The sequence below is a fragment of the Galeopterus variegatus genome, unplaced genomic scaffold, assembly GCF_000696425.1.
Source record: "Galeopterus variegatus unplaced genomic scaffold, G_variegatus-3.0.2 Scaffold3473, whole genome shotgun sequence".
Classification (NCBI taxonomy): Eukaryota; Metazoa; Chordata; class Mammalia; order Dermoptera; family Cynocephalidae; genus Galeopterus; species Galeopterus variegatus.
This window is the reverse complement of record NW_007729584.1, coordinates 274,064-284,974: the sequence shown is the minus strand read 5'-3', so window position 1 is coordinate 284,974 and position 10,911 is coordinate 274,064. Positions and strand designations below refer to the sequence as shown.

The following is a 10,911-nucleotide window of genomic DNA, read 5'->3' as shown; positions in this document are numbered from 1 at the left end:
GGGCGGGCACCGGGACTGCAGGCCTCGGTGTTGCTCCCGCGCCTCGCTCAGCCAGTGGGCGGGAGCCGGTCTGTATGTGGGATCCGAACCCTCGGACGGGAGCGCCGCCGCGCTTCCCAAGCGGCGCACTATCCAGTGCGCCACCGGGCCGGGCCTCTGTAATTTTTATTTATGAAAAATGGTGATCATGTTTCATTTGCTGTATCTTGGCAAGTGCTCTTGGAACTGGCAGAATATTTTTCTTTATTAATTCACAGATTGAGAGGATCCAGAATCCAGATCTCTGGAATAGCTACCAGGCAAAGAAGAAAGCCATGGATGCCAAGAATGGCCAGACAGTAAATGAGAAGCAACTCTTCCATGGGACAGATGGAGGCTCAGTGCCACAGGTCAATCGAAATGGCTTTAACCGCAGTTATGCCGGAAGGAACGGTAAGGAAGCGAGTAATGTGGCTGCTGTGAATGAGGTGTCAGCCACGAGGACCCCAGGCTGGCTAGGGGCAGTGTGGATTCATTGTGTTCCCCCACAGTTGGTGACCATGTTGCAGCCCAAGTTTCAGGGTAGGGCTCTCCCAAAGGGGACTGACTGGCCCTGTGAGGTGGAAAAATTAACCTAAAAAAACATAGAAAATTTTAAAGAGGCTTTACAGAGAAGAACTGAACATTATTTTAGCATTATTTGATACACTAGGCCAACATGTCAAATTATACACTAAACTGAAATTCTTAAAAATGTTCTGTTTTTCTCTCCACAGCTGTGGCATTTGGAAAGGGAACCTATTTTGCTGTTCATGCCAGTTATTCTGCCAATGATACATACTCCAGACCAGACAGCAATGGGAGAAAGCATATGTATTATGTGCGAGTACTTACTGGAGAATACACACAGGGAAATCAGTCATTAATTGTGCCTCCTTCAAAGAACCCTCAAAATCAGACTGATTTATATGATACTGTCACAGATAATGTGCAAAATCCACAATTATTTGTGGTATTTTATGACTACCAAGCATACCCAGAGTACCTCATTACTTTCAGAAAATAATTTTTTGGTGTCCTTCCCAACAGACATTATTCATCTATTTGTGAAACAAGTTTTACAAATGTCTAGTAAAACAAGTTTTAGCTTCCCCCACCAACAGCTTTTTATAAAATCAAAGGATCCTTCTTTGTCACTGAAATCAGATTTTCTTCAGCTTCTCTTTCACAATGGGCATTATTCCATCTTGAGAGCAAATAAATTTGAGAATTTAAATCAGGTAATATAGTTACAACTGTGTCCACAACTGCAGACATCAACTGTGGAAAAAGAACAGGTTTGTATTTTCAGGAAGAGAATAACAGTCTTACGGACAGAGGGCGCAGCTGTGCAGTTCCAGCTGCCCCTGACGAAGAGGGCTGTGGGTCAGGTGCCAGCGCTGTGGGGAACGCTGTCTTACTAATGGGTGGGGCTGCTGCCTTCCCTGGGGGCAGGGATGGGGTCTTATTCATGTTTGTATCCTTGGGCTGAGGTCTTGGCCTGATATACAATTGGATGCTCCCTAAGTGTTTGAAAAACCAATTAAGAATGAAAAGGTCTAGTCAGACTCCTACCCAAAGTAGGAACCATCTCTTCAACATCCTTGACTTATTGTCATTTTGCCTCAAGTTGACCAGATTCCATGACAGAGAACTTGGTTCTTCACAAAGCAGCCCACGACATGTGCTCCAGGACTGTGGTGCACTTGTGCCCTGCACAGTCCAGGGACTGTGGTTTGGCTGGTGGTCAGGGTGAGCTGTGAACCACAGAGCTGTGCAGCACAGCAGCCCCGGCTCCAATGGCCAGAAGGTCCATTTTGATGTTGAACCCAAATCTGCCTTCTTGTAACTTCTACCACTCAGTCTTAATTATGCCCAGTGAAAGCTATGGGATGACGCCTACTATATCCTCAGTGTGGAAACCCTTCTACTGTGCCAAGATTAAATGAACTCTAAGGTTCTTAAATAGCATATTTTCCTTGGCAACCTAACTTTTGATGATCTTAAAGCCTTGTGTACAAATAGACTAAAGGAATTAAGTAGTCATGTTGGTAACTTGCTCAGTATCTATTGGATGGTAAAATTTTTTTTTTTTAAACTTCCACAGGTAAACTTCAGACTCAAATACCATTTACTGAGCACCTGGTAGTACAATAGGTGCTTTCACATACATTATTTTATTCCTCCCAACAATTCTGTGCGCTAAGAATTATATCTGTAATTTAAAATTAAGAAAACATGCTCAGAGGGTAAAAAGCTTCCTTGTCTGAGGTCACCTACGCAGGACCCCTCAGAGCCAGGAACTAAATCTTGGTTCCTGTGAATCAAGCCCTTAGTGGCTGACAGCCTCCCCCTTTCACTGTCTTTTCTTACTCTCACAATCACCCTTTGCTGCCCCATAATCTCTATCTCCAAAAAGCAAGAAATTATTTCATCACCTATTTACACTTAAAAATCCATTTATACCAATGTCTTAACTTTCTTCCCGGGTCCCTGCATATAAAAGCCTATCACCTCTAACTGAATGAAATGCTTTCTCTCAAAACTGCTTTCAAATTTTTCTGACCCCAACCTACACTAAGAAATACATATAATAACAGCCTCAGTACATATACATATGTAACTGAAAAGTTCTATGAAATATACTTACTGTAAAATAGTATATTCTGGAAAATTTTATGAAGCAATACTTACCGTTGCACTTCACTTAAATTATAGGTAATTTTGAATATTTCCAATTCACTGAAATTATCTACAGATGATACTATTTGAACAGATAATTTTGAAATTACTTATTCTATTCCATTCTGATCTCACCTGCTAAACTGATTATATGACTTCACTAATAATTCACAACATAGCAAACAGAAAATATCTGAAGAAAAAGATACGTCCATTTCTACTATAGGAACATACCTACTAAGAGTAAGACATCTTACCTTTGGCCACAACATCCTGTGCCCCATTGTGTTTGATGAAGTATTGCCAGTAAGTTCTTTTTTATCTTAGTCAAATGTTTAATGAGCATCTGTTATATGCTGGACACTGATCAAGGCTCTGTGAATACAGCAATAATCAAAGTGAAGTCTCTACCCTCATAAAGTTACATTGTGGTTGGGGTAGACAGACAATACTCAAATAAATAGGTAAATATATAGTGGTCAGTGCAGGATAGTTCTCTGGGTGGCCCTGGACCAACCCAGTTCTTAGGAATAATTGTAGTGCACTGAGAATGCAATGTCTCGAAATAGGGAGGGACTGTCCGGAACAGCCTAGGCTCTGTTCCAGTCCCCTCCTGGAAACAGGATGTCCTTCAGTGCCTTAGCCCAGCATGTCCTGTGGCCCCTGAGGTACATGGCCTGGGGAAGGCTGCTTTCCAGGGTCCCTCAGCAAGTGGGGCACATGCAGATGAAACTTCATCCACCCTTGGTCAGGTTCATAAATTTATTATTTGTAAATAATAAATCCACTGCTTCATGTAACTTGTGTGTGAGGATGTTCTGTCTCACCAGACTCAGACAATTTGGAAACCAGTAAACACTGAAGCTGCCTCACAGTCAGATAGTGATAAGTGCCACAGAAGAGCTCTTTTCAGACCTCTCCCTGGGCATACCACCACCCTCCCTCCCTCTCTCTCCCAGAACGTATATACCTTCTTTGGATTTATTGATACCTTCAGTGTGAGGACAGTAGGATGGGGCCAGCAGTCAATTCATCCCAAAAGGAGACTTGGCACATCTTTTTTGTTATATTTGTTTCACTCATGGTTAGTCAAAGATCAATATACTTTTCTAATTTCTAAATTCTTACTTAGTAATGGTAATAATTACTCCAGGTCTTGTGAATGTACTGAGTGGGATCAATTTCACTGAAGCAAGGTGTTAGTCACTGTTTCAGGAGTATCATCCAGTCCTTTTTATTCCCAGGACTGGTGTTCCCACATGTCTAGTTCCTTCCATAGGATGCCTTACACTGGACCCCCTCCTACTTTTCTGCTGATTGGTATCCTGCTCTGGATGTCAGGGGTTGACCAGTGAGAATTCTGCAGGTGTTACAAGAGAGATCACCTCCCTAGATAGTCTATATAGAGGGCTATATAGTCTGTCACTACTCAGCTCTGCCACTGTAATCCTAAAGCTGCCATAGACAATAAGTAAATACACAGCATGACTGTGTTCCATAAAACTTTATTTACAAAAACAAGCAGCAGGATGACCCCTGGTTGAGGCTCATGAGAGATTTCTTCCTGCTGGGAACTCCTGGGACTCACATATGAGATAAGCTGAAAGGATGGGATGGGGGAGGAAAGGGAAAGGCTGAGGAAAGGAGGTCTACAAACAAAAAGGAGCCAGTTTGGCCAAAGAGCAATGTGCATGAAAGAAGGTGGCAACTGAAATATAATTATTTAGGTTTATATAATACATTTACAAACGTGCAAACTGACCTTTTGCTGTCCCACCTTTGGTTTTAAAATCATTCTATTTAAAAATATATTTTTAAAAACATTATTTAAAAAGTCATCTTCTATTAGAATGATAAACTTCTGCCTTGTATCAAAAGTTGTGCCACCATCCTGGTTATCTGAGGATTCACCAAGCAGTCCAGCAAGTCATCTGTAGAAATGAATGTGTGAGAAGGGGCCATGGCACTATCTGACGCGGTCTGTTCCACATCTGCATTCTCACTTGTGCTCATCATTTTCTGCCTTTTGGCACAATGCAATTTTCCAAAGTGTTCTCCATCTTTGTCGACAGATCCTTCTCCAGCACTTCCAAATATGCCTTCTCTTTCTGAAGGTAGTTCTTCAGATCTCGGTGTTACAGGAACCAGATAAGGGCCAAAGGGACTGGCCACCTCCTGTCTCCCCGTTCCCCTGGTGAGGTTCGGGCTGCATGTTTGTTCCACCTCCATGTGGCTGCACACATTTAATTCTTCCTTTTTCATGTGCTCTCCATTTGTTCTCAGCGCTTGGATTTCTTCTACCTTAGCTGTTCCATAATGATCAAAAAAGGCAGAAACAGCTCCATTCAAGTAGTGACAATTGACTTCATGGGATGTTTCCTCAACCTAAGGAAAAAGAAAAGTCCTTTAGAATGGTTATATACATTTAGTAAAATTAGAAAACAAATGTTCTAACCAGGGTTGATTTACCACAGGAAACTGACTGCCATTATTAAAATCAGAAGCACCTACCTCAGTTGGGTTTAGCCAAGCTCTGGTATTGTGTGGATCCTCTGCACTTTTCAGGGCACACACAAGCATGCGGGTGATTGCCTCCTCTACCCGGGCGAGGTGGTCCTCTTCCTAAGTGGAGATAAAAAACCACATTTTTATCATCTGTCCCTGCATCTCATGGCTTAATAAAGAGAATAGAGTCTCTTTTAATTGGGTGTTCTGTTCTCTCATTAACATAAGCTTTGTTATAGAAGGAATGAATATGCTAATTGCTGAATCACAATTTTATGCATTCAATCACCATCTGCCATCTAGGAGAGATGTAGAACATTTCCCCAGTCAAATTTAAGTATGTATGCTGTCTATAAGACATAGACCTCAAGTATGAACTACCTTATGATGTGTTTTCCATTCTTTGACATGTTTAAAGTTTTTTTTAAAAAGTACTACACACAGAGGAATAATCCCTATAGAGTTTAACAAGCAAATTATATGAGGGATGGGAGATAACTTATAACAAACATGCTTGGCTACAAGAATGAGGTGGCAAACCATCTAAACATGGCTTTCATAGGATATAATAGGCATAAACTACAGCATTAATAAATTACGTTAAAATCAACTTCTGTCCATCAAAAAACACCATGAAGGAAAAAAACTAGATATCTATAATATAGTCAGTAAAAGATTAATATCCAGAATATATAAAGAACCTATACACATCAATAAGACAAATGACCAAATTTTTTTAAATGGGCAAAAGACATGAAGACAAGCATTTCAAAAAACAGCAATCATATGACTAGTAAACATACCAAAATATGCTTAACCTCCAGGGAAATGCAAGTTGAAAAACCCATGAAACTGGCAAAAGAGAGTCTGATAATTCCAAGTAGTGGAGAAATATACTTTGACAGACAGAAGTCTTATATACTAATAGTGGGAGTGCAAACTGATAGAGACATTTGGAAAACATGTTGCCATTATCTCATGAACTTGAGTACTGTATACCTGACAGACCAGCAATACCACCCATAGATCCAAATCTATGTAACTCATGACAGGAATATCAGAACCTGGAGTGCTTGAGTTATATGTGTATGGTAGCTTTAAAACCTAAGAGCTTCCTTATAGCAATTCCTATTTTTTAAACATTTCACATATGGCAGGAACTATATTAGATGCTTTTACATGTGTTGCCCAATGTAAGCCTCACAACCACCCTTCAGAGGTGGGTTCAATTATAATCCCCATTTTACAAGTGAGGAAACTGAGGGTGGAAGAGATTAAGTAACCATTTAGGTTAGACAGCTAACAAAGGTAACCTGTAACAAATCTGCCTGATTCCAAAACCTATGACCAGAAAGGTGAAGAGTTGGGGAAAAAAGAGTCATATAAAAACATCTCATTAAAGAAGTTAGAGGTTTGGAGCTTGCAAAAAGAAAGGACTAAGGGGACACATAGCAGGTATATTCAAATATTTAAAAAGAAAAAAATCTGTATAGTTTTAGAAAAAACAGATAGGGTTACAAACAGGCAGATGACAGCTCCACTGTTTAACAGCAAATGAGCTTCCTTGGGAGGTGAAGCATCTGTCAGGGCTACTGCAGATGAGACTTTGGCACTGGGAGTGGAAATGGACTCCATGGACCCTACCTAGACATCTGCTCCTACTCTAGTTCAGCATGCTACAAGCAAAATTTCTAATTGTGAGTCTACCGATCTCTTGCAGTACCACTCACCTAAGTCCCAGTGGCTACACCTCTTCTCTTCTTGAGGTCTATGCAATACAGCTTCCTGTTACAATATTCCTTATGCTCCACCTATTCCAAAGCCCTTCCTGTTGTCAAAGGATAGGACAAACCTGACTGAGGGGAGGATGCAGCTGCCAAAGAGACCGGAGAGATGCAATCACGGCTCAGAGTTAAAGAGAGCAGAGATGCAATCAGGGCTTCAGGTTAAAGAGGGCATGAGTGCAATCAAAGCCTCTGATTAAAGACAGCACAGATACAATTAAGGCCTCGGGCTGAAGAGACAGACTTGAGCACACGGGGCAGCTATTGTAATTATCAAATAGAGCAGGCAACCATAATTGAGCATAGCATATCAGAGAGTAAAAAAAGCCTCTGGCAGAAATGAAATAATAAAACCTAGCACTGAAAGACTATGCTTTGAGAAAATGTGTAAGCCAAAACTGAGAATTCTGCAATTAGTGATGAGGATCGTGAACCAGATGGTGTGGGATGGGACTGGGAGGCAGTGTGGGGCACATTCAGCAGATGCAGCCAGGCCTAACGCAATTTTCCTAACAACCCTGGTTAAGGGAGAGGACCCTGGCATGCCAACATCAGGGCCCACTGTGTGTCCTTAAAAGAAGGAGAGTGGCACATCACTAAAATTCCTACTTCCAACCTAAACATCCACCAACAAAGGACAGAATACATAAATTACAGCACATCAAAACAAAGTAATACTGAAATGCTGGTTAAAGAAAATTAACCACCAAGTTTTACAGACAGGCTCTGTATATCTTAAAAGCAGGGATTACATTTATTTTAAAAACAACAAAAAAGTACCAGCTCAATCCATGAGTTTATACTGACAGTGACAGGATCAATGGATTCTACATAATGCCACCAGTGTCTGGGAACAAACAGAACCTGAAAACCAAACAAAAAATGGTTAGCACATTTCATTTTTATACCAGAATCAGACCCTAATTGAGGATGCTAGGAAAAAAAGGAATACAAATGAGTTCAAAGTAATATTGCTGAGGGGAAGGAAAACAAGAGAAAAATCCCCACAATCTTTTTTCCCTGTTGTTCCTTTTTTTATAGACAAGTTTGCATGTTCAACAAAGGATATCGCCAGTTTCTCTATTCTCCTTAATCCTGGGTCTTCTCTGCACCTAAATTTTAGTACAGGATTCTGAGATTCTAATTATTCCTTTCTGATGCAAAATAGTGGCATGCATTCTGAGAAAGGGCATAGGTAAAAATATAGGACAGAGTTTCTGTTCTCTCACAGTTCACAATCTAGCCAATGAGAAGACAATGTGTAGAAAGGTGGCAGTATATTAGTCAATTAGAAGACATTCAATGCTTGAGAACTTCAGAGGTGAGAGAAGGAGGCATGAACTAGAGGGTCAGGGGCAACGTGGATGAAGGTTGGAACCAGAGCTAGGAGAAAATTTAGACAAAGAAAAGAATGAGGACATTCTAGGAAGAAGAAGTGGCACAGACAAAGGAGGCGGGACTATGGAGGGACAGCAAAGTAGGTCAGTCTTACTACTGCAGATGGAGTAACAGGAGGTAAGGTAGGAGAATTAGGTCAGGGCCAGTGGAGGACCCTGAATTCAGAATAAAAAAATCTGGATTTTACCCTGTAGGCATTAGGAGTCACTGATAAATTCTGAGTAGGGTGATGGTTAAAACAGTGACATTAAGAAGGACAGGAGATTCTTGCAATGGTCCAATTATTAAATGTTAAGATCTAAATAGGAAAATATACTAAACAAAAGCAACAGGCAGACTCAAGAAGGATATCTTCTGTCCAGACTCAGTTTGAGACTTCCTATGTAAGGTTGAGTAAAGCAAATGAAGATGATCTGAAGCTTTTGGGCTTTAGACTCAGGAAACCAGTGGCACTTACTATGAACAAGGCAGGGCTGGGAGATGGGAAGAGAGTTCCTTTTAGGAGAACTGGGCAGTAAGAGGGACCACTAAAAGAGAGCCAGTTTATGGTGGATGAAGACAGGATGTAAGAAAAAAGTGATACAACAGAATCACTCACTCAAATTTGGCTACTAAAGATAGAAAATAAATTGGCAACTACTTCACACCCACTAAAATTGCTATAATAATAATAATAATAAAGGAAAATAACAAGTGCTGGGGAGGATGTGAAGAAATTGGAACCCTCATGGATAACTGGCAGGAATGTAACGTGTTGTAGCTGCTGTGGGAAATAGCTTAACAATTCCTCGATAAGTTAAGCAGAGTTACCATATGACCCAGCAATTCTACTCAACAGAACTAAAATCATATTCATAGAAAAACTTCTATACAAATCTTCATAGCAGCATTATTCATAATAGCCAATAAGTAGAAACAACCCAAATGTCCATCAACTGATGAACAGATAAACAAAATTATCCACACAGTGGAATATCATTTAGCCATAAAGAAGAAATGAAGTGCTGATAATATTCAACAACGTGAATGACCCTTGAAAACATTATACTTTGCAAAAAATCCAGACTTTTACAAAAGGCCACATATTATGTGATTGCACTTAGGTGAAATATCCAGAATAGGCCCATCTACAGAGGCAGAAAATAGATTAGTGGTTGTCAGGAGCTGGGGGGAGAGGTGAATGGGCAGTGACTGCTAACAGGTTGAGGTAAGTTGGTCAATTCAAATTGTTTGGGTTAATAGTACCTGAGTGTGAAGGAAGCAGGAAAAGGGCCAACGAGAACGGAGCAGTGGAAGGAAGACAGGCAGGGGGGAGGGAAACTCAAGGGAATAAAGACTCCTTAAAAGAGACTAAGAAAACCTTTCAAATTGTTAATAAAATATCAGACAGCAAGTGCCACTGTTGTAAAGGAAATTTTCCCCCTTGGGTAGCAGTACTAAGTATAATACCTTTGGAAATGTTTCAGAGATAGTAATTTACAAAAGCAAAATCCATTTTTGCTTAAAGGAAGATCATGCTCAGTTCATTCTGCCTCTGTTGGCCCACCATCCAGATGCACTCCAACCTGTGATTACATGTCTGGGTTCACTTCTACCATAGTTAACAGATATTAACTGTGAATGAATTCTCCAGAGATGCTCATCTCTGTACCCATGCCTTGACACTTCTTAATCTGAATGAAAATAGCCTGTGGGCTCTTGTCTTCCTCCAAAGTCCATTTTCCTTTTCACCAATAGGAGGAGCTGTGTCCTAACCCATCTCTTTTCCAGGACCTGTGAAGCAGAGAAGTGGAGAAGCTGCCTTCCTTCCAATAGCTGAGTAGAGGAAAGAAAACCATCCTCATTTATTTGTACTAGGTAGGAAGCATGTGGCACAGGATTTGAGAGAGTTACAGCTGTGATGTCCACTGTCAGGTTATCAATGTTTAAAAACCCCATTACCTGTCCTGGGCTCAGTGTAACCATACGTCTTTGAGCTTTCTGGAACTGAGGAAAACGCTTTAAATCAGGATTGACAACATTGATTTTACTGAACACACTAGATTCTTCATAAGGGATTCTAGTTGGATAAAGGAAAGGAGTATCTTCAGGAGGAAAGAGATGCCATCTTTTCCTAATTAAAAAAATAAGATACAAGTTAGTACTCCAAACTTGAAACAAAACATGGACAAAGGCAGCAGCTAAGTGTTCATTTTACTCATTTAAATTCGATCCTTAAAGGAATACAGGCACCTTCTCAATGGTCACCGGTGAGAAGAAAAGAAAGAGACAGAAACTTGAAACAAAACATGGACAAAGGCAGCAGCTAAGTGTTCATTTTACTCATTTAAATTCAATCCTTAAAGGAATACAGGCACCTTCTCAATGGTCACCGGTGAGAAGAAAAGAAAGAGACAGAGACAAATACATAGATGAGAAAGCAAAGAGAAATAAAACCTAGTAGTGATTTCCTGCAGTTACATTGGGGCTACCAAGTCCTTTCAGAATTGGGAAGTAGTGGCTAGTATTTTCAAACTAAGAAATA

The 10,911-nt window shown here is 40.5% G+C and overlaps 2 protein-coding genes across 3 annotated transcripts in view; one reads left to right on the top strand and one right to left on the bottom strand.

The window, feature by feature from the left end:
• PARP14 (poly (ADP-ribose) polymerase family, member 14) overlaps positions 1–3,500 on the top strand; it is a 44,017-nt gene extending 40,517 nt beyond the window's left edge. The window contains exons 16-17 of the mRNA XM_008585156.1: positions 258–432; positions 756–3,500. Of these exons, the coding sequence (XP_008583378.1) occupies positions 258–432; positions 756–1,045 (465 nt within the window). The 3' untranslated portion in view covers positions 1,046–3,500. The remainder of the gene's footprint in view (positions 1–257; positions 433–755) is intronic.
• Positions 3,501–4,187: 687 nt separating this feature from the next.
• HSPBAP1 (HSPB (heat shock 27kDa) associated protein 1) overlaps positions 4,188–10,911 on the bottom strand; it is a 61,598-nt gene continuing 54,874 nt past the window's right edge. The window contains exons 5-8 of one of the 2 annotated variants that reach the window (XM_008585154.1): positions 10,329–10,500; positions 7,770–7,853; positions 5,212–5,322; positions 4,188–5,085 (exon numbers count right to left, since the gene is read on the bottom strand). In XM_008585154.1, coding sequence (XP_008583376.1) covers positions 4,546–5,085; positions 5,212–5,322; positions 7,770–7,853; positions 10,329–10,500 — 907 coding nt within the window. In that variant the 3' untranslated portion in view covers positions 4,188–4,545. The remainder of the gene's footprint in view (positions 5,086–5,211; positions 5,323–7,769; positions 7,854–10,328; positions 10,501–10,911) is intronic. The other variant, XM_008585155.1, reaches the window with a different exon arrangement.